This window comes from Amphiura filiformis, chromosome 12 (genome assembly GCF_039555335.1).
Source record: "Amphiura filiformis chromosome 12, Afil_fr2py, whole genome shotgun sequence".
Classification (NCBI taxonomy): domain Eukaryota; kingdom Metazoa; phylum Echinodermata; class Ophiuroidea; order Amphilepidida; family Amphiuridae; genus Amphiura; species Amphiura filiformis.
Genome location: NC_092639.1, coordinates 47615018 through 47638432, shown reverse-complemented (window position 1 = coordinate 47638432; position 23415 = coordinate 47615018). Strand labels below are relative to the sequence as shown.

Below are 23415 nucleotides of genomic sequence, written 5' to 3'. Positions count from 1 at the left end.
GTTTAGGAACAATATGGCACAACAGCTCCTTGCAACATGTATCTACACAAAACTTATCAATCTATTTGAATCTGAACCATTATAATCCACATTAAATTCAGTTTACGAATGATGTTTAGCTTTAAGCTCAGATTTGGTAGGAATATGTAGCGTAGCCAATAAACTGTTAATATCTTGCAGCCATAACAGATCCAGATTGGTTCACAACATCTGGGTGCATTATGAACAATGCAGGTTCACATGAATCCAGTTTGATTCAGTATATATGTCATCGTACAGATGCCTCCATTATTGATAATTACCAACACTGATAAAATGTGTGACTGACCTATTTTAAACACCTGTTCATTTTGTAGGTTTTGATGAAGTGTAATTTTATGGTTATTACTGTATTACAAAATTTTAACTAAATATTGCGTAAAAGAAGAATTTTAGTTAACAATTTTGCGGTTATTTGCAATTTTTAAGTGGAAAATGTTAGTACTAGACAAATAGTTTCCTGTGGCATTTCAAGCATGTGGAATAACCACAAGGAAACTTGTGTATCTTCTGGGTATTATTTGTGTAGGCAAACTGGTTAGTAAAATAGATAAAATTGGATATGATTTTGAACTGTTTTGAATATAAAAATAAACAAAAGGGTATGCAGAATTAAAAGGTAGCTAAATCCTTCCAGTTGCCAACTTAACTTAACTTAACTGAATGCCATCTTTCTCCACTTTATAGGAAAGAAAGAAGGAAGGAAGGAAGGAAGGAAGGAAGGAAAAAAAGAAGATGAAGAGAATTCACAAGCTCTTACAATCTTGGACTTGCAGAAGTTATTTATTTGTTCTGCCCTACTTATTTCCTTCCCAATTTAGGACAATAAAACCTGGTCTTATCTCTACCAAGCACTTGGATGTATTTGTTTAAAGTCACATTAAGTTAGGGCAAAACTGCACCAAGTTCACATCACTGAAGTGGTTTTTATTTGCTCTACCTCCATACATATTAACCCACTAGGGATGGTTGACAGTGCTATTAAGTAGGGGTGTTTTAAATGCAGATTGATCCACATCTAGTACAGATCAAATAATGCCTCCACACAGGTGGTGTTAAGGTTATTAATTATTTTAAACTGTTGTGATTTGGTAGTTCACAGCATCTTACGAATGGTAGTGAGCTTTGGCAAAAACTGCATTGCTCAATTCATAACGAGCGTGTAGAAGAATTAAAATATCACAGATATACTTTTATAGGTGCTGCGGTTCTTGAGTTACGTTGTAAAGAGGGCTGAAACAACAACACTTTTGTAAAACGTAAATAACTAAATAACAACAATAATTTAAGCAAGTTTGCAAAGTATCGATTTGTAGAATGAACTTTTGCAAAACATCAAGGTGTTAATTTTCAATAATATATTGATCTAGATAATGAAAATCGATTTTTAGGTTGCTTCGACCAACAATACCTCGTCTACCCTTAAGCCCGGATCCAAGTCCACTTCAATATTAGACAATGACATATTAGAGCATAGTGCACTGCATGGTATAAACTGGTTGATTATAAAGTATAACAATATGTGATATGTATGAATTAATGCAGGTTTGGTTTGTAGTTCAGTAGATTGGATCGGACTGAGCCAACATGGATTGTGTGGATAGTGCTCATCCAATGGCAATAATGAATGCAATCTTCTTCTTAAAATGCATTTTACCATCTTGTTTATTTCGACTCAACAAGGACATCAGGGAGTACTTGGAATTAGGGCATTGAAAACATGGCACACTTGTAGCTTTCTATTTTTAAATTCAGGAAAAACAAATCTCTAGTCGACTGAAATATTCAAAATACAACTTTGGATTCGGAATTGGCTGCTTGATTTGAACAAGTGTACTCCCATTGAAAGATTTCAAATACTTTACTAATATTAATATCAAAGTGCAAAATTGTCGTCTACTGATGATAGCACATACACATGTTTTACACTTTCATATTTAAACACTTGCTTGAATGCAAAATTGCTACCTACTAAAGATTGTACTACATTGCGTTTAACATTTCAAAAACTCTCTTGAATGAAAAATTGCTGTCTACTGAAGATAGTACATGTATTGCATTTAATATTTCAAATACTTTCTTGAATGCAAAATTTGTGACTACTGAAGATAGTACTACATGTATAGCATTGAAATATTTCACTTTATTGAATGCAAAATTGCTGTCTACTGAAGATATTACATGTATTGCATGTAAATGTTTCAATTTCCTTAATGCACACTTGTTATCTACTGAAGATAGCACTACTTCACTAATTATTTCAAACACTTCCTTACATGCAATTGTTGTGATCTTCTGATGATAGTACAATGTGTGTCTTATTGCATTTTAATATTTCAAACACTTTGAAATTCAAACTGTTGTCTACTGAAGATAGCACAAATGCACTAAAATATTTCACATACTTCCTAATCCTTAATGCAAATTTGCTATCTGCTAAAGTAAATCATATTCTCGCTTAAATGTAATTTCTTAGTATTTACTGCGATATTCGATACGAGGCGCCATCTTGGAGTATTAGTATAGGCGTAAATTCCTCCTTTCTACAGAAGCACCATCGGGAAATTAAACCCGATTTTGAAGTTTTTCTCCCTGACAATTCACTTCTAATAAACACCCCCCTTTTGGAAAAATGCAACGCCCCCGGGGCATTTATTACAAACAATACGGTATATGCAAAATTGCCATCTACTGAAGATGGGTATTGCCTTTTAACATTTCAAACACTTTCTTAAATTCAAATTTGCTGTCTACTGAAGATAGTACTACATGTATTGCATTTAGCATTCAAAAACTTTCTTGCATCAAAAACAATACTGTCCACTTAAGATAGCACTACTTCACCAATCTTCAAACAACATTACGAAAATACATGGCACAATTTCGCTTCTTACAGGTTCACATGTAAAAACTATTGTCTACTGCAGATAGCCCTATTTAACTGAACTGAAGATGGCACCATTGCACCAAATTATTTCAATCACTTTCTCTATCCATGTGTGAAGTTGATATCTACTGAAGATAGTCATAACTTTACCTGAACATATCCAAATACAAATTTGGTGCCTGCTTTATAGCACTATTCCGTAAAAATATTTCAAACATTCTCTTCTTCCAGCGAAAATTGCTGTCTATCTTTATTACATACAAAATCATTGTCTACTGAAGACAGCACTATCCCAACGAATTCAAACATCACTAACAAGTGATTTCTCATGTAGACCTTGTTTATGCTAATTTGCTTTCTACTAAAAGATAGCATTAATTTACAGACCATAGCATATGACTCAAGTTAATCTAACACTTCAGTTAACAGATTCATGGTCATCTTACACTGTCAAACTTATTACCAAAGTTACTGGATTAATATAACACATTTATACTTCAAGGAGCATTTTGTGATTTCTAGCATCCTCTTTTAATGCTACGTTTGGGTAAATATCCACAAAAAATATTCCTTTAATTAATTCACTCAATCTAGTTTGAATTCTTGGTTACTAAGATTTTGAAGCCATACTGAAAGCACTTCATCTTTGCTTATTTTAAGTTTTAAGTTTGTAATAAAAAACAACGGCACTAAATGAGGCCTGTCATCATCATGTAGATGGAGTTAATCAGTGAAAGTGCTAGATGCTACCATCTATCATGTTGTCATTCAAAACCTACTCTTCTCTATTATCTTACACTGTAAAACAAGCAAATTTCATTAGAGTAGATTTTCACAATTCAACAATTTCACACATTTCCACTACAAATTGTAGCTATAAAATTGAGCAAATCTCAATTTTTCTATAAATACTAAAATTGTATTTTGTGCAATTTTAATTTTATATAAATGTATGCAAGTTTAGGAAAATGTGAAAATTTACGACATGCAAAAAAAAAGTGCTCACATCGCAAGCTTGATTTCGACGAAGTAGGTCAACAAGTTGTTATACAGCGTCTAGTGAAAAAAGAAGTTGATTTCTGTTCCATGCATCAGTGATAAGAGTCATTTAGCTTTTATTATTTACACCATTTAGATACGCTAGTAGTAATATCACACATGCACTTAACTGGACCACATGAAACAAAGTCTTGTCTTTCATATCAAGAAATTATGACTTACTATTATATTAGCCCTAACTTTATAAAATCTTACAAAATCTTGCAAAGAAAACCTCTGTGCATGCATGCATTGCACATGGAGGCATGAAAAAATCAGCCTAAGTCATATATACCCAGGGAATGGTTGAACGGGCCAGCGACACCGCCTAAGCTACAAGTCGGTAATCTTATGTGGGGCACCCAAGGGGTCTAAGGATCGAATCCCGGGGTGCCAAGTAAAATGTGTATCTTATCTCCTTTTTTGTTCCTCCTTTCCTTTCCGATAGCCAAAAACCACATTTAGCGTTAGGGTTAGTACATGTAGAATGATAAACATATGCAAATAACGAATGCAATATATCGGCAGTCGCACACAATTACAGTTCAATCCTATGCATAGCAAATCAACAAAATACCAAATGTGAAACAACGGTTATGAGTCCGAGTGCTAAAATCAATTGCAAAAACAGCCAACCACTGACAGGAAATTGAAAGTTGGTTGGGCTTGTGACGGTGAATATCATCTTTAAGAGGACTAGAGGAATTAGTAAAGAAAGCAAGCCACAATCAAAACAAAAGTCCAGTTACTGTATGTGTACATGCCCTTTGGGGCTGATTGCATTTTCGAGGATGTAGTCCATTGCCCTGTTTAACTGCTTGGTGTAAAGTTTGTTATGTAGTGCAGCTCGTAAGATTGTTGTGATGGTGCAATCAATTTCAAATTAAACACAGACAGACAGACAAACACACAAACATTTGGGGAAAAGTAAAGGTAAAGGTCAAGCTTACACTTAGCTAACAACAGGTGGATGTGCTCATCTCTTTTTTAATTCACCAGCGAAGTGTTACGTGTAATCCGATTATCACTATGCCAACTGGATCACGCTTTTGAGTTCTGCACTACGATCGAAATGATCGCAACACAAAGTCTATGACATGCACTATCAATTCCAAAAGGTGCGTGATCCAGTTACTAGTGATCCAGTTACTAGTGATCCAGTTACTAGGGAGTTATGTATCCACTTCGCTGGCGAATTGGTGTCTGGAGCAGACTCCTCAAATTGGCATGACAGGGGTTGAACCAGCAACCTAACGATCTTAACCTGTAAGTGTGCCATCTTGCACTCTATAAAATGCTCCCAAAAATGAAGGAAAACAAAACAAAATAATCTTGACAACAACAACAGCAACAACAACTTTTTCTATTAATTGAAGTACACAGAATAAAGTACGTAAAATTTCTCAAAAAAGCAATAAAACTGATTTATTTGTTTTAAACTCCTAATCAATTTCAATGGCACCGACAAGAGACAAGCCTTAATGCGTCATGTAGAGTGCTATGCAAACAAGCTAGTTAACAACGGCATATCATTTTTCAATGCCACAGTCATGTCTTACATGTATCGTTGTGGATACAGAATATATTTGCAATGCGTGTGTGGTCTGAGAAAAAGACGTGAGTTGTCATATTTCAATATTTTCAATGTCACCATCGCTGCTTCTATCCAGGGATGTGACAGTCTTTCAAAGAATTTTGCGGTTTCTGTACATAAGTTGTTTAGAGATTCACAATGATTCACTATGGAGCATAATGGCCTCATCCCAATGCCATAGTTCAATAACCTCAATTAAACAACCATAACGCAAAATTTGACCTCAAGTTGCGGAGTATGAGTTTGTGTACCTAAATTGTCATAGGTCATTTAATGAATGTGCAACTGTATTGGGGTTAAAGAACTGTGCCCTGATAGATGAGCATGCTGTGGATCCTAGTGATTGGAGTAAGGCTAGCACTTCCTTTCTCTTGACCCAGACGCTGACAGTAAAATTGTTAACTTGATTGTTGGGAGTGGCCTTCTTTTCCTTGTTCTTTGTCTTCAAATCTGTGTCTCACTTCTCTTTCCATACAGGCCAGCATGCTTATAGGCTTTTTAGCCTGGTTTGAGCATTTTGTTTGAGCCTGGTCCCATCAGGACCCAAGCGTGTCTCCACATGGAGCGACCGTTTTACAAACAATGTTATCCTGTAATTGCTTCAGGTGAGTTGCGGTAAAGGTAAAGTTGTGCCTGCACAACGTCCACAAGCGGAAGTGCCCATCTGTTTTTCCTAGGCATTTAGACCAGACATCACACATGACATATTACCTTAATAACGTTTTTTTCTCAACTGAAAACATCTTCTACACAAACTGTTAATTATACAACATCTTCCTCCTTAAAACACCTGCTTTGGGCATATCACCGAAATGAATATAACATTGTCTGATGAATTCATAATACATACATGTATCAAATGGACGGTTGATGTGCTGCTCCTATTATTCCCCATGACTGGGATGCAGACATTATAATTTTGCTAGTTTATTTAGTTTGGTGGTATATCACATGCACGTTTTGATATTTGTTTCAGACATTTATCATACTATCATGCTATTTATAAATGATAATTATGCCCCGGAATTATGCTCTCAAACTTTCGTGTTTTGAAATAGATTATGCATACAGAAACAAAACCTACAGTTCACACCCTACCTGAATTTGCTGGTGTGCATGAGCACAGACAAAAATGACCGTCTGACATTAGAGTCAATTCGTCTTGAAATGTGTGGAGGGAGGGGGACATGGACATTCAGCCTGAATTGTCAAAAAGTGGCTGAAAAATGGGTCATTTTGCCAAAAGGTGGGGGAACAAGCTTGACGTAGACCTGGGACTGGGGATAGTGCAAGCCGGAACCCTCTACTTTTATGGGTAGTTGTCAGGTTCCAACAGAAGAACCACAACAAATACAGATGACATCCATGAACAACTGAACATCAGTTTTCCATCCTCCTTACCACGAAACAGCTGCTTTTATAACCCCCTGAGCACTACCTGCTGATCTAACATTAGCTCTGATTGGTCAATTACATGGTATCTTCATTTTTTTTTTAAATTTCATGCTAACTGGTGATTAAAATCATCACCAATTAGAATGGAGCTTTGCAAATAATTCACCCCAATTTTTTTGTGTGGTGAAATTATTTTAACAATGTTGCTGATTGGTCCAATTGATAATGAAAACTTCTTTTGACCAATAGGCAGGTAGTTCTCATGGGGTTAATTGGGTAAATGAACCAGCACTGTCTGTAAAATATGTGGCAAAAACAGAAATTAATGTTCAGTAATTTTGTTCATGCTACAATACTGATAATCCCATGTTATGTAGACTGTCATTTCCCAACATACTATTAATTTGTATGCTGTTCAAAACAATAACATATAAAAGAAAGTCTTCCGATGACCATAACTCAAAATTTGAACAGCAACCAACACAATTTTCTTGATACATACATCCACCTGCCATGCCACTACACATACAATAACCTAAATAAAGTGATATTAATGTGCTGCTCATTTTTTGTATATATACGACAGGGACACATTAGATACAGATCTCACTTTAATATTACACTGCACTGTTATTCTATCTTTACTTTGGAGGCACACTAAAGGGGCATGCATCCCGGGGCATGCATACAACCTGCAATTTTTGTGCATTTATTTCAATTCCACAAATTGGAATGGAAACATAATGATGTATATAGTGTGCAAATTTATGCTATAGAGAACTTTGCCAAGATTTTAACATAATTTTTTTTTTAAAGATTTAAAATTGCCAAAAATTTATGAACACAAAATTAATGTAATAGTATATGACCTGAGATGCACATTGCTGATTAGACTTAAAATTTCTCATGCTTCACCACAATTTAAACAAAATAATTAAAAACGTGTGACAAAAGCTATAAAGTATTTTACTACTCTATTTCAACAAAAATTTCAAACATACTCAAAGAAATTATTATGTTATCCCCGAATATCAGCAATTTGTGTCGCAGCGACACGATCCCCTTCCAGACTTCGATATTGTAACCTGGTACAGATAATAATGTATAAGCCATTACAGTTTCCCTTCACACCCAACGGCCACTGACTGTTATTCTAAAACATATCGTGCATATCACACACTCCTCGCAAATTTCAATTTATATTTATGATCAGAGTAAAGGGACACCAATATTACTAAGCTAATATCGCTGGATTATGTGGTAGTTGGATTATGTGGTAGTCGATAGCTGGCTTGCAAGCATAATGAGATTTGTAACTATATACAATGTAAGGATTAGGGAAAGGTTAACATAAAGATGTTTTCACTGATCTCTAGCTAGAAAACCATCACACGATTGATGCTATGTGTTATATAATGTTATGTGGCTTCAATTTATAGCCTGGGGGCACAGAAATATGAAAGTAACGTACCTGGTCCTGGCGGAGTTACGGAGTACGCCTTAAGGAGTCTGTCGGTGAAGGCATTTTCTCAAAAATAGGGTGTCATTCAGTATGGAACCATATGAAAATCTAAAAGGGGGTCATTTGGTGTAGACGGTTAAAAACTGGCAATGGGATCGATTGGGTGGTGCTATTTTTCAATAGGAGAAAAGATGAACCAAGACCTCAATTGGTACCCCTGGGATTCGAACCTTAGACCCCTTGTGTGCTAAGCACACGCCACAGGGGTTGCGCTGGCCTGGCCAACGATTCTGTGAGCATATACATGTAGCACTTGATCGTGTCATATGGCACCATGTGGGATTCATGCAGGGCCGTAGCAAGCGGGGCGGCCGGGGATGCCATGGCCGCCCCCACTTTTTAAGAAATTTGTTGTGTTTTTCTTTATATCTTTATTTCAATTTGTGCATTTGGCCGCCCCACATTTGTAATGGCCGCCCCACATTTTTCAACTTTGCTACGGCCCTGGATTCATGCATCCGTAGTGGTTATCCTTGTGGTATTTTGTGGTCTCTAGCCGTGTTAGGGTTAACATCTACCTCAATCTAGGAAAATATATGTTAGTTAACCCTAACAGTAACACTAGACACTACTTTTTGCTATCAGAATTTAAAGAAGAAACAAAAAAAGGAGAGAAGATGAACAAAGAGGTCACTTGATACCCAGGATTCAAACCTTGGACCCCTCGATCACCGACCAGTAGCCACAGGGGTTGCGCTGGCCTGGCCAGCGATTCCGTGAGCATACATGTACAGCACTTTGGGTGATTGCATCATGGCATCACATGGGATTCATGCATGTGCAGTGGTTATCCCCAGGCCCGTACGCGGGGGGGGTATGCAAAAGTATACAAAAAGTCCCAAAATTTAAGAATTTGCGAGCGTAGCGATAAAAAAAATCAGGTTATTACACTTTTTTGGTCAAAAAAGGTCCAAACTTTGTGAAGAAAGTCCACTTTTCACAAAATTGCATCCCCCTTGGAAAAAAAGTCCACTTTTTCAAAATCAGCACCCCCCCCCCAAAAAAATCCTGCGTACGGGCCTGGTTATCCCCATGGTATTTTGTGGTGTCTAGCCGTGTTAGGGTTAATAGTTTTATTTTCTTCTCTGCCTCATACTCAGGTGACATTCACTGCCTTCAACTATGTTCTTTCACATGTTATAATTTACCCAACAGAAAAACATCAAAACATTTCAGAGCAAACCATTTTCCATTATAATCTAATCGAAACCCCTAGCCCCTACACATTTGCTGTCACAGTTCAACAAGATTCTTTGACCCTAATAAAGTACAGAGCAGTTTCTATCATGATTAAATAGTTGCAATGAATATTATTGGCATGGCAGTATGTCACAACATGTTGAATTCCCTACCATTTGACATGGACACTATCCATCCATCTATCTATCTTGCATTGATTTCTTCATATCACCTTGTACTGCTAACATGCCACTAACTGTCAATGTCTGCGTAATAATGATGTATCTGTAAAGCCACATGAATAGCTGCTTTTTGTGTTTCTTTTGACTTATTCTGCCTGGATTCAAGCCTGCTCTGAGAAACATTGATTTTATAAAAAAAAAATTTTGGGTGGGGGCATGGGGGAGGGCAAAGTGATTTTTTTTTGGGGGGGGAATCAACAAATTTTGTTCAAACTTGCTGCAAAAAGTGGACATTTTCATAATTTTGTTTTGGGATTTTAAGGAGGGGGGGGGGGGCAACTGGGGAGGCCCAGGAGAATCTTGATAGCTCTTAGCTCTGATTGTGCAATATCCTATAATACATGTAGATTCCGTTTTAGTTGTGATGCTCTTTCCACATGGCAGACGGGTATGTTCTGTCATGACGATTGATTAGTAATGATTTCAAGGCATAGTATAATATTATAGTTTCATTATTAAATATCTTTTGGGAAGATTGATATCTTCTTCTTCCACCTTCCTCCTCCTCATTATCTTCATCTGCATCATCCTCATCAACATCTTCATCTACATGTACATCATTATCCATCTCTTCTGCATCATCTTTATCGACATCTTCATCAACATCCTCATCTACGTCCTCCTCATTATCAATGTCATACTCCTCATCATCATTGTCATACTTCTTCTCATCATCATTATCCTCAGTTTGCAACATTATTAGATCCTTATCAGCATCCTTATCTATAACCTCCTCAGTATCGCCCTCCTCCTATTCACCATGATTATCATCATCTGCAACATCTCATCTACATCCTCCTCAAAATCATCCCTGTCCTTTTCATCGCAGTGCCTCATTACCAGGTATTAATTTTCACTATCCTCCTCATACCATCATCATCACAATAAACTGAAAATCAACAATTATTTCTATTTTATTTCAAACGAGGCAGCAATTTCATATTCCACATCAAATACCTCCTTATTACACTATCTCCTCCATTGGCTAAGCAAACAATATTACCAATTGAACTTGCATAAGGTCACAATCAATGTCAAGTTATGTGAAGACTTCATGCAGGGAGTTTTATTATTATCAGGAGTCATATCCTCATGGTGCTCATGGTAGCTAATTAACCTTAAGAGTTTGGAATTCTCTAGATACCACTTGGTGCAGTGTAGATCTATCTGACTGTGAAGGTGGTGTTATAATACAATGTAGGCCAGGTTCAACTCAACAGCGCGGCCCGGGAGCGTGGCAGTCTCTGCTTCTCTTACTAAAAATAACTAAATGAAGAACTCATTATCCATGTACATTTGTACAATTAGATGTCTTTAGAACACAAAATGTTTTACAAAATGTACAAGAATCACAAAGTGGGTCTTGTGATTCTGTTTTAATTCCATCCATGGAATCTTTAAAATATGTTCCAAGTGGGCATACATTTCATTTTTAAAATTCAAGATCCTTCTTCCATTGTGTATTCCTCATAAAATTAGGTCAAAACACAACTGGGTTGGGTGGGGAGGAATTTGAATTATGATTTTCTCAGTCGATACCAGGCACCTGGCGGGGTGGGGGGAGGTGATTATTTACAGGGATGTTTCAATTAAAAACCACAACCTTCTTTCACCAATATGAAACTCACTTACTTACATGTATAGCTTTTTAATTTTATTTATATGTTAAAAGCATATTTAGGCATTGTATTAACAGCTGAAATCTACATGTAGGAGATAACACTGGCGAAACTTCGGCCAGGCACAAGTGACCTGGTGAAGGCGTCGCAGGGCATTTTTACAGGACAAGCAAGTGTAGCCAACAATCAGGCTTATTACTCTGATCGGAACTGACTGCAACAAGGTCTTTTATCATAGTTCATCTGCTTCGCCTTTACCAGATGAGCCACGGGGAGAGCAGAACTTTTTTCAGTCCTGTGGGGATTTGAACCTGGGACATCTCGCACCAAAGGAAAAGACCTTAACCAGTGAGCCATGCTACTTTCTTCTGGCAGGGTTTGGGATTTGTCACCAGTTTAGTTAGTGAAGGGGAGCACTATTCCAGAAGTTGCTGAAAATTATGCACCTTGAAACCGCAGTACACCCCTGAGGGATAGAGGAAAGAAATAAAGAGACACCAGCGATTCCAGACCAGATATGTGTCAATTCATATAGGGGAACTTCAGAATGGAGTTTCAATTACTGTATGTGATAATGTCTCTTAAAATTAACCAAATCTTAAGATGTGCTGCCCGTGTGAACCTGGCAAGGGTGGTTTAGCCTTCAAGCTTACAGGTGTTAACACTTGCCCTCTATTGGCTAGCTCTTGGGAAAGGTAATTTGTCAGTCAGAACTGTGAGTTGGTGGTGAAAGTCTACAGCTTCATGAAAATGTGTACATTATGTACTGTTACACACCAAGATTTCCCTGAGAATGTGAGTGGTTGGAGTATCCTAATATTCAAAATGATGATGTTTTTGAATTATTTGTGAAGAAGGTAATTGATGCTCCAAAAGTTCCTAAATATGCTTATTCGTTGATGTTGGACAAGTGCCTCACTGTGGATTCTGAGGATTGGGAAGAAATTCATCTTAGGAATTTCAAATGTTCCATTAGTTCCAAATTACGTTCATTTTATTTCAAATTTTTTCATGATGGCTTTGCTTTTAATGATTTTTTATTTAAAATCAAAAGAAAAAATTCTCCCAACTGTGCTTTGTGATAAAGCTCCGGAAACTTCTTCCCACATTTTTTGCAATTGTGATATTGTTAAACCTATTTGGGAGGCGCTTATTCAAGTTATCAAAGTTAAACATGACATTGATTTTGATTTGTCAACATTTGATAAATTATTTGGAGTGCCCTAACTGCCCTTAGATAAATATATCACTTACATTTGCTTATGTTTGAAATATCATATCTAGTGTAAATTTCAAGACAAAAAACCTACTTTTGTTTCATTTAAAACTTTTCTGAATGTTCTTAAAGATACCGAATATTATATTGCTAAGAGGAAAGGTAAATTATCTGTGCATTTAAAAAAATGGAGATTTGAATTGTAACACTCTAGTTTTTTACTTGTAGAATGTTTTAGTTGTACCATTGTAATCTTTTTTTATGCTGCTTTTTTTGTTTTTTCCATGTGATTTCTTGTGATTTCTCTGCACGATTTCTTTGTTTTGATAATAAAAATACATGAAGATAAAAAAAAAGATTTCCCTGAGAATAGCATTGCATTCATAGACGACAATGAACATTGTGCAGCACCATCTTAGACCCCATACAAAAATTCTCTTTTGTCAATAGGGTCATCATAAAATCTACAAGTACCGGTATCTGAAGATTATAATATTTTATATTTATCTGATATTAAGTCCAGCTAGAGCTTGGTTCCTTCTTTGAAAAACATGCTAAACATTGTCACGTCAGCATGATAATTAAAAACTGTATCCACTTCAACATGCCTTCAGGTATTATGTAAATTCTATTCAAATGTAAAGCAGTATTGAGAGATGAGGGTAAGAAATGCATGAAAAATTTAAAAAAATATGGATGATGGACAACGACACTCTAAATGCTGAGCACTGAGATGCTAATGTCAGTAAGAAAACATCCCCCTGTTTCTAAAATCCAAATGCACATTTCTATATATTTTCTTATAAAATGCTATTTGTCCTTTTTTCATGAGATCTAACAGCACACTCAGAATGCAATCACTTTTGTAAACAAAATAAGATATTAAATACTGCTCACAGTTAAACAAAATGAGATGAATTCTGCATGTTGAAGACGTGCAATACACCGGGCCAATATAATTCAATTTCAAATGCATTTGAGCTGGGTGCATAAAATTAGGTGACACCGCATATTAATTTCCGTGTTTACTATTGTATAACACATACAGAGCCTGTAACTTTTTTTCCTTCTTAGAATTAAAATATTCGGCCAAGCCCAAAAACATCTGCACAGAGTCACAGAGGGTACTGACATTATTAAGTACATACTTGGCAGGCAACAGACTGATAACACATTTAATATTTCAGCAGTCATTACATCCTAAACATGGTATAAATTTTTCAGATCAATTAAAAAACTGATTGAATTCAGCTCATGCGTGAGATGTGGTAACTGTGGTTATGTATCATCATCTGTGTTTTTCTCTAAACCAGGATTTATTAGGGGGCCAGATTTTGAAAAAGTGGACTTTTTTTTCAAAATTTTGGACCTTTTATGACCAAAAAGGCATAAAATTTTTATAATTATGACATTTAATAAATCCTTAATTTTCTTAAGAAGATATGATTAAAATATTGTTCTTATTCTAATATAATTTTTTACAATTTGTAACTGTTACAATGCCCAGTGCATTATATAAATGAATGATTTACCAATTGATAGTATGATGGTATTCACAAAGTGTGACTCACAGGGTTGTCTGGCATGGTTGCCAGAAAAATCAATTAATTGGGCTTCAAGAGATTGGGAAACACCACTGCTGGTGCATCAGCATGTCAAACGCTTTTATGCTTTACTTGTCATGCTTTTGTTTTAGATGTCTACACCATTCCATAGGCATTTATAAAGAAATTATCTGAAAATAATCTCACAAAATCTAGAGAAATTGTTACAACTTTCCGGATGAGTCAGGAAACTGTGTGGAAATCATGGTGAGCACAGACATGCATGAGAAATGTACAGTTGCTATGGGGTCTTTAGGTGACAAAATCGCTTCATTCACAAAAGGTACTGGTATGTACAGTGTAAAATAGGACAACTAAACAATGCATTGACAGCATTCTGCATTACACATGCATCTGTTGATTCACAATTTTGAAATGACAATATTTCACACAAATCAACACAATTCACACACAAAAAGATCAGTAATTTAGGCAATTTATGCAGTTTTGTTTTGTAAAGTCTGTGCTTTACTTTAAAAAAAAAAAAATTTTGAATTCATTAGGTCTATTTTCGGCTTGCGCTCTTCTATTAATTAATATTGCCCTTGTGCAAAATTTAAAAACTTGCAAACAAAAAAATAAATAAAATAAAAAATAGTACACTCAATTTACAGTCAACCAAAATATTAAAACAATCAAAAGTACGTATATAAATTGTTGTAAAGTGATGTGACAGTGGGAAAAATCGATCATGCAAAAAACACCACTTTTACTAAAAGGATGAACTAAAAATAGCTCAATTATCTTTTGTGACACAATTCAAACAAAAAATTAACCTTTGTTGTTTGTTGCACGAAGACCAACTCATGTATACTTGTCTAATGCACAGTACTATTATTGATATCAAATGCAATATTAACGAGCCGTCACATTGTGGACTAGTACACAGATACAGTTCTTTCTAGTCGGGGATGCCAGAGGCCTGAAGTGATTTTTTAGGAAAGAAAAAAGCCCCTATTAACGATTAAACAGCCTGCAAAAAAACATTACATTTCATATAATTTTAACTAAAATCTGCTTAATTTTACAAACAATTTAATACAACTTTTCCTGCTGACCAATTCATTTTAAATTTCAGACCCTGAATATTCATAAGTTAGTCAGAAATCTTTCTTTTATGCCAGGATTTTATGCCCAATGCGACAAAAATCATGCGAAGGTATTTTATTAAATTATTAAAAGAATTTAATATTGCACACCAAATTCAAAGGTGAGGACCTCAAAAAAAAATTGAATAGTATATACATAATGAATAATCAAAAACACAGACTGTCTCAGTCATATTCATACTTCTCCTAAAATAATATAGCCTGGAAATGCATTAATGAGACCTGGCGTTCCAATTGCATATATTGAAATGCATTATTGAACCATATTGTTTTGAGCTAGGATGCATGCACGTTCAAGGACAGGGCAATCAATAAGTTTGGCTTCATCTATATTCTATAAACATACATACATTGTTGTACACACCAAACAAACAAACAAACAAAACTGGATAAGTGGATACAATGTATACATGTGGATTTCATATAAAATTATAATTAGGGTTTTCACTTATCCTGTCACAGGCCACATAAAATAACTTTTCGTCCAGAGGATTTTAGAAAGTGATGAGGTTTTTTTTTCTTGCTCTGACTGATCCAATTTTTTGTCATTTTTTTAAGATAAAATTGTGGATTTTTTTTGCCTTTGGTTACCGTGCCGTAAGGCTCTCATTTTCGGAAATTCGGCTCCCGGTACCCAAACTTTTTTTTTCGAAGCGGTACCGGGTACCAAATTGCAAAAAAAAAGGTTTTTTTCGGTTTTGTAGTGTCTCTGGATCTAGACCTACAAATGTAAATGCTAGGATCATGATTGACCTAAAAAAAAAAAATTTTGCACATTGTTTTGTGTTTTTAATCTGAAAATTGATACATAGTTTTCATGTCATACTCTATTAATGATATCAAAATGCATTCAAATTCAATGAAAAAAAAAAAAAAATTTTAAATTTAAAAAATAATTTTTTTTTTTTTTTTTTTTTTTTTTTTAATTTCGGTACCGGGCAGGGAATTTCCTGCCGGGTAATAGGATTATCGGGCGGGACTCAATTCGGGACTCACTCAGAGCCTTACCGTACCGTATATATGATTTCAAAATTTGATATCAAAAATATGACTTGTTTGTGGAATGTGTGCACAAAATAATGTACAGTAAAGGTGCCTGAAGTACAGGGTGTGGGTGACATACATTTTGTACATCTGGAGGTTCCCCTCCCTCACAAAACATATATTGTATCTCTTTAACATTTCTATAGATTTTTAATGTACTGTAAGTGGATGTTTCCATGCACATATTTAGAGCACAATGGTGGGGGGGGGGAGGGAGGTCCAGGGTCTTTGAGAATCTAAAATGTTTTAGTGGGTGGTGAAGGGACAAAAAATTCTTATTTAACCCGGGATTTTGACGCTGCAATCATGAGGTTTTACTACCTTGGCTGTTGGCAGGCCCATCCCATACCCAGAATTTTTCGGTGGGGGTGCAGATTTTCCAAATTGCAGACCTTTTCAAGAGAAATCTTCATTCTGGCCAAAAGTGATTTTTGGATCATATGTGTTAAAAAAATATCAGAGATTCAAATGGGGGTACAATTACCGAATAGGGTGCAACTTGCTAGACTTGAGTCCAGTCCTCGTTTATGGAGTTTAGGGTTTAGGGTTGAGGGTTGGGGTAGGACAGTCTTGTAATAAGACTAGTAGAGTTGCACCCTATTCGGCAATCGCTCCCAAATGGGTTTCATCAAATGTTCATAGGGTATGTGTACTATGTAGGCCTATTTGTTAAGGCTGGCATTTTCGGTCGGGTAAACGGGTACCCGCCTGAGATTACATTACCAGGTAGGAAATACCTCCCAGGTACCTGAAATTCAAAAAAAAAAAAAAAAAAAAAAAAATTTTTTTTTTAATTTTTTTAATCATTTAATTTTTCGGTTTTGTAGTGTCCCTGGACCTAGACCTAAATGCTAGGATCATTCATGGTTGACCTAAAAAAAAAAAAAAAAAAAAATTCAAGATATTTTGTTATTTTTAATATGAAAATTGATAATTTGTATTCATGTCATAGTCTATTAATGATTTCAAAATGCATTCAAATTCAATACATTTTAAAATCATTAATAGACTATGACATGAATACAAATTATCAATTTTCATATTAAAAATAACAAAATATCTTGAATTTTTTTTTTTTTTTTTTTTTTTTTTTTTAGGTCAAACATGAATGATCCTAACATTTAGGTCTAGGTCCAGAGATTTACTAAAACCGAAAAAAAAAAACTTAAAAAAAAATTTAAAAATTTTTTTTTTTTTTTTTTTTTTTTTTTTGTTGCAATTTCGGTACCCGGTTACCCGCCCGAAAATTGCGGCGGGTACCCAGGTACAAAATTACCCGAAAATGCCAGGCCTACTATTTGTTAAAATTGTTGACATTTTGGCCCATTCCCATTTATAAATTTATTTGCTATTTTTACACCGAGACAAGCAGACCTTTTGCAGATTTATGGTAAACATTTCATGGTGTAGATTTATGGGGGTGCATGACCGTGTGTGACCCCACTGCACACCATCGACCACCCCCTCCCCATGGGGCTGGCCGTGTTATAACTTACATCATGATGTGAGAGTAATGTAATTGACAGCCCTGCTTTGCCTTGAGACTGACTTATTCAGTCATTGGCAATTTCTTCTTCTTCTTCTTCTTCCTTATAAGTGCCTCCCTCATATGTATGAGTATTGTCGCACTGCGTACAGACAAGCTGTACTTATTTTTTACTCTGGAACCTAGAGTAGATGAGTGTATTTTGAAGTACAGTCAACATGACCGGATGATCCCCTGCTCTTTTCGAATAGCCTGTGGCGTTCTTTAACGTGCACACTACATTAATGTGAGAAAATATGCATGTACACGGACCGACAGCTTAAAGTGCCCTCCGAAGCACTAAGCAAGTAGAGTGAAGTGTCTTGCTCAAGGACACAAAGAGCCGGACCTGGGATTCGAACCCTTGACCCTTGGGTTCACAGTCCTATGCCTTAACCGCTAGGCCATGCTCTCCTCTCCATTTCATGCAGATGGGTCAAAAAGACCATGTGGCCATTTTGTGAAATTTGGTAGCCAATCGCCCTGGCAGCCCATTTTGAGCCCTGCCCTGCATTACATGTACGGTACTATTCATTTGTAAATTGTAATTGTATGGCGCATAGCATGCATCGTCTCCCATGCCCCCATGTGTCAATAGAAAGGGTTTCTTGCAAAGAATAATTACTAGTACCGGTACCCATATCATGATTTGAGCGGCACATGCCTCATGTGCCCTCTCTGCTCTGATCAAGTGTCAGATCATCATGGTCACAATCCCGGGAGTCACTCCCATTGTGGCCTGTACACCATCCGCGATAATCAACTTTTGAAAAGCACCCTAAACAAGGATTTAACAAACGGGGATTTCATTCCTAACATCAAATTTCATACCCTAAATTTCATTTCCGCGTATTTAGAAATTGCAATTTTGCTACCCTTTTTTCCAATTTTTCATGTTTTTGACAACCTAAACGCGATACGCGCGTATCGTGCCTACCCACGAAAAACGACCCTTTTTACGCGTTTTCATTATCGCGGATGGTGTACAGGCCACAATGGGAGTGACCCCCCCGGGGTCACAATACATGCCGTGTCAGAGTGTGTACTACAATAACAATGTGTGCAACTCACCATGTAAGATGAACGAAAAATAATATGGCTCCTGGAATCACCAAATCATCACTGCCAATAGACCAACGTCGCCCCGCTGCTATTAATCCAGGCATGGTTGAAACTTTGATAAATATACAATCCAAGATGCAAAATAGTTATATAGTCCTTAGATTCGGGTTTGACACATGTCTTGATCACAGTACATTAAAAATCTCATTTTCACGATTTCAGCAAGTCCATCAACATGCAGCACACAGCACACACCTCCTCTGCAAACCTTGCAGGCCTCTTCAATGTTTTGAAAGCGTTTCTATATATAATTTTAGCCAATTAAAATTATTCCCAAATGTAATAATATTACAAGTAACATCGAAAAAACATGAAATTTTACAACAATTATCTTTCTATGTCTATTCTTATTAATATGCAATTCATTTGACAAGTTTAAACGTTCTATTGGTGTGAAGCTTACCAATACGAGCAGGACACAATCTTAATATTTTAAGTTAAAATCACCGTGCTTTCGATCAGCATGATCAGCGCCATCATCTTGATCTGATAAAAAATTTATACCGCAGATTGCAGGCAGATTGAGGGTGCTATTGCAAATAATTTTAGCAAATAATTATGAAGAGCAGGCGGTGATGGAAGCGATATCGCCAATTTTGAGGTCGCCATTGGATTAACACATTCTCGGTCACACGCCTATTCTCGGTCAGTTTTACCGCTGACGATCGTTGCTTTAATTTTAGCCCTGTCTTCCGAACTTTGCGACTATAAATCATTTAGCCGTACCGGTGCTGCAGGTTTTGGTGACTTTTCAAGGTCACGGCAGCACAGTTCACCTCAAATAATAGATTTTTAGATTGTATGGTGACCTGAAATATAGGCATTTAAAAGAAATAATGACATCATTTAAGAGGTAATTAAAATGGTGATTGTAATATAATCAGTGATGCGAAATTGTACATGCATTTTACCATGTTTTAAAGCTGTAAATTTAACAAATTGATCCATCTGCATCGTAAATAACACCATAGCAAATGATTGGTGTTGTGTTTAGGCCTATGTAAATTCCCATAGAAACAGGGGTGTCCGAGAATAGGTATACGAATTCCGTTGGCATTCCTATTCTCGGTCAGTGTTCCTAGTATGAGCTATGTTGACATCGTTGTTGCCATGTGTCCTACAAATGATCATGCATGAGCACATGAGAAGTGTTGCATTTTGCTCTGCAGGCTTAAATTAGGCCTATAGCCATTTGTCGAATACAAATGAGCGAGGAGAAATTATTTGTGACCGCCCGCCCCTCCCCTCCTCTACCCCTTCCCCACCCCCTACCCTGTCGTATTTTCGAGCTTTTTCGGTCGGAAAATTGGGTCAACAATGTCACATTTCTGTCGGCAAAAATGGTTCCTGCCCTGGACCGAGAAAGGCGCTATAACTGAGTTGCGCAGATAACATACACATAACTTATCTCCTCGGGCATACACGTGCTATTATCGCGATTTTGTCATTACTTTATATAGGGCCTACATGTTAGCACAGGTGCCCGTAGCGCAATAATTTTGACTTTCATCGCTTGGAGGGGCGCAGAATCGATGCTAAATTGGTCAATTTGGCTCCCCTCTAAGGGTGGCGCCCGGGGCATTTTGCCCCTCTGCACCCCCGGTAGTTACGCCACTGATCTGCAGTGGTATTGATACCAAAATGAGTTCATTTTCATCAGTAAAACGTGAGTTTTGGTGATTTGTATGTCCCCTACCCCTTAATATTGTTATTATTTTATGTTGCTACACATGGAAATTAACCCTTTTTCACATTTTATGTCTATCTACCTGACAACTAATGGTTTAATTGCTTTTAAAATAATTACTAGAAAGTTAGAACAACCAATTAGCTACATATTGGTACCAAAATGAATTCATTTTTATCAGCAAAACTTGAGTTTTTCGTGATTTGTATGTCCCCTACCCCTTAATATTGTCATATTTTACGCTGTTAGACATGGAATATTAACATATTTATCATATTTTATGTTTAACTACCTGACAACTAATGGTTTAAATGCTTTTAAAATAATGCTAGAAAATAAGAACAATCAAATATAGCTACATATTGATACCAAAATGAATTAATTTTCATCAGCAAAACTTGAGTTTTGGTGATTTGAAATTTCGAATGTCCCCTATCCCTTAATATTGTCATATTTTACGCTGTTAGACATGGAATATTAACATTTTCGTATATTTTATGTCTATCTACCTGACAACTAATGGTTTAATTGCTTTTAAAATAATACTAGAAAGTTAAAACTATCAATTAGCTACATATTGTTACCAAAATGACTTAATTTTCATCAGTAAAGCTTAACTTTTGGTGATTTGAATGTCCCCTACACCTTAATATTGTCATATTTTACGCTTCTACACTGGAAAATGGATATTTTTTTACATTTTAAGTCTATACAGCTAACAACTAATGGTCATTTTGCTTTAAAAGATTACAAGAACCAAATAGCTATGTATTGATGCCAAAATGAATAAATTATAATGAATAAACATCGAGTTATGTTGGATTGTACGTCCCCTACCCCTTAATATTGTCATATTTTACACTGTTACACATTGGAAAATTTACATTTTTTCACACTTTATGTCTATCTGATGGTTTTTCTGTTAAAAATATTACTGGAAAGTTAAAACAATCAATTAGCTACATGTTGATACCAAAATGAATTCATTATTATGAGTAAAGGTTGAGTTATGGTGGTTTTTATTTCCCCTAACCCTTAATAATACCATATTTGACATGGTTATACATGAAAAATTAACCTTTTCTCACATTAAAGTTTGCTTTGCTTTAAAATAATACTAAAACATTCGAACAATCAATTAGCTACATATTAATTCAAAAATGAATTCATTATCATGAGTTGAAGTTGAGTTATGATAGTTTATATTTCCCCTACCCCTTGTTACACACGCTGCTACATGTGGAAAAGTAACTATTTTTTACATTTTCAGTCTATTTTCCTGACAAACAGTGGTTGATCTCACCCCGCACATATGTGACCGTACAGCACGAATGAGCCGTAAATGTCCTCAATTGTATTCTGAGTTACAGTGTAAAATGGGCATGAAGGTCGTATTCAAAGGTACCTCAATTGGGTGCTACGTGTACCTCATTTAATGAGATACACGTAGCACCAAATTGAGGTACCTATGAATATGACCTTCATGCCCATTTTACACTGTAACTCAGAATACAATTGAGGACATTTACGGCTCATTCGTGCTGTACGGTCACATATACATATTCAAAATATTACATGAGTGGTAACTTTCCAAACAAATTTTGTTAATGGAACTTATAAAATTCAGCTGAGTGACATATTAAGACATATTAAGACACGTAAAACACCCCAACCCCGAACCCTATACACACCCACCCCACCCCCACATACACACCCCCGCCTACCCTAAACCCACACAACACAAACCAACATGCACGCAAACATGCACTTTGATATTTGAACCGCGGAACAATAATGTTTGCCTAGATATGCTTGATATTAAAAACAAAATTAAAAAATGGAGCTTAATTAATTTTGAAAATAGAAATTGGCACAATAGTAAAATTTTAAGCCAGTGCCACAAAAACACCCACCCTACGCATTTTTGTGAAAAATCTGATTTTCTACTAGTGTATGAACTGGCCACTTCCAATCATGATCTAATGAAACCTAGGTTTGCTTTCAAATAATAGGCCTACTAGGAAGTTAGAACAATCAATTAGCTACATATTCATACCAAAATAAATTCATTATTATTAGTAAAAGTTGAGTTATGGGAATTTATATCTCCCCTACCCCTTAATTTTGTCCTATTTTTTGTGATTTTATGTGATTATACGTCCATATATAAAATGACCTGTAAACAAGAAATGTCTTTAAAAAGACAACGCCATGGATGAAGATCATGTTTCATAATTTTGCATTGCAAGTACTTGGAAAGCTAGTAAATTTGAATGTTTGGCACAACTAACCGGGTGCGAAATATTGGCATTTATTGGTAAATACCACCAATGACATACTAGGAAATACTCAAATTTTTTATGTCGAAAGCTGAATTGGAAAATGTGTGCTAAATTGGTCTACATTTAAAGTATTTAATTCATACTTGTAACAAACGGCTCAATTGAAATCACATCCTCTGAGTTTTACAACAATCCAACAATCTATATTCAGATAACCTTAAGAATGTTTGCTGCTTAATTAAGGGATTTCATATCAACCACATTTCATGACAATCCAATTATCTATTATCAGTAACTGTTAACCTTGATGA

The 23415-nt window shown here is 35.9% G+C and overlaps 1 protein-coding gene across 1 annotated transcript in view; it reads right to left on the bottom strand.

Moving 5' to 3' along the window:
- LOC140166863 (uncharacterized) overlaps positions 1 to 19364 on the bottom strand; it is a 156851-nt gene extending 137487 nt beyond the window's left edge. Inside the window, exon 1 of the mRNA XM_072190351.1 lies at positions 19085 to 19364. Within this exon, the coding sequence (XP_072046452.1) occupies positions 19085 to 19179 (95 nt within the window). The 5' untranslated portion in view covers positions 19180 to 19364. The remainder of the gene's footprint in view (positions 1 to 19084) is intronic.
- Positions 19365 to 23415: the final 4051 nt, after the last annotated feature.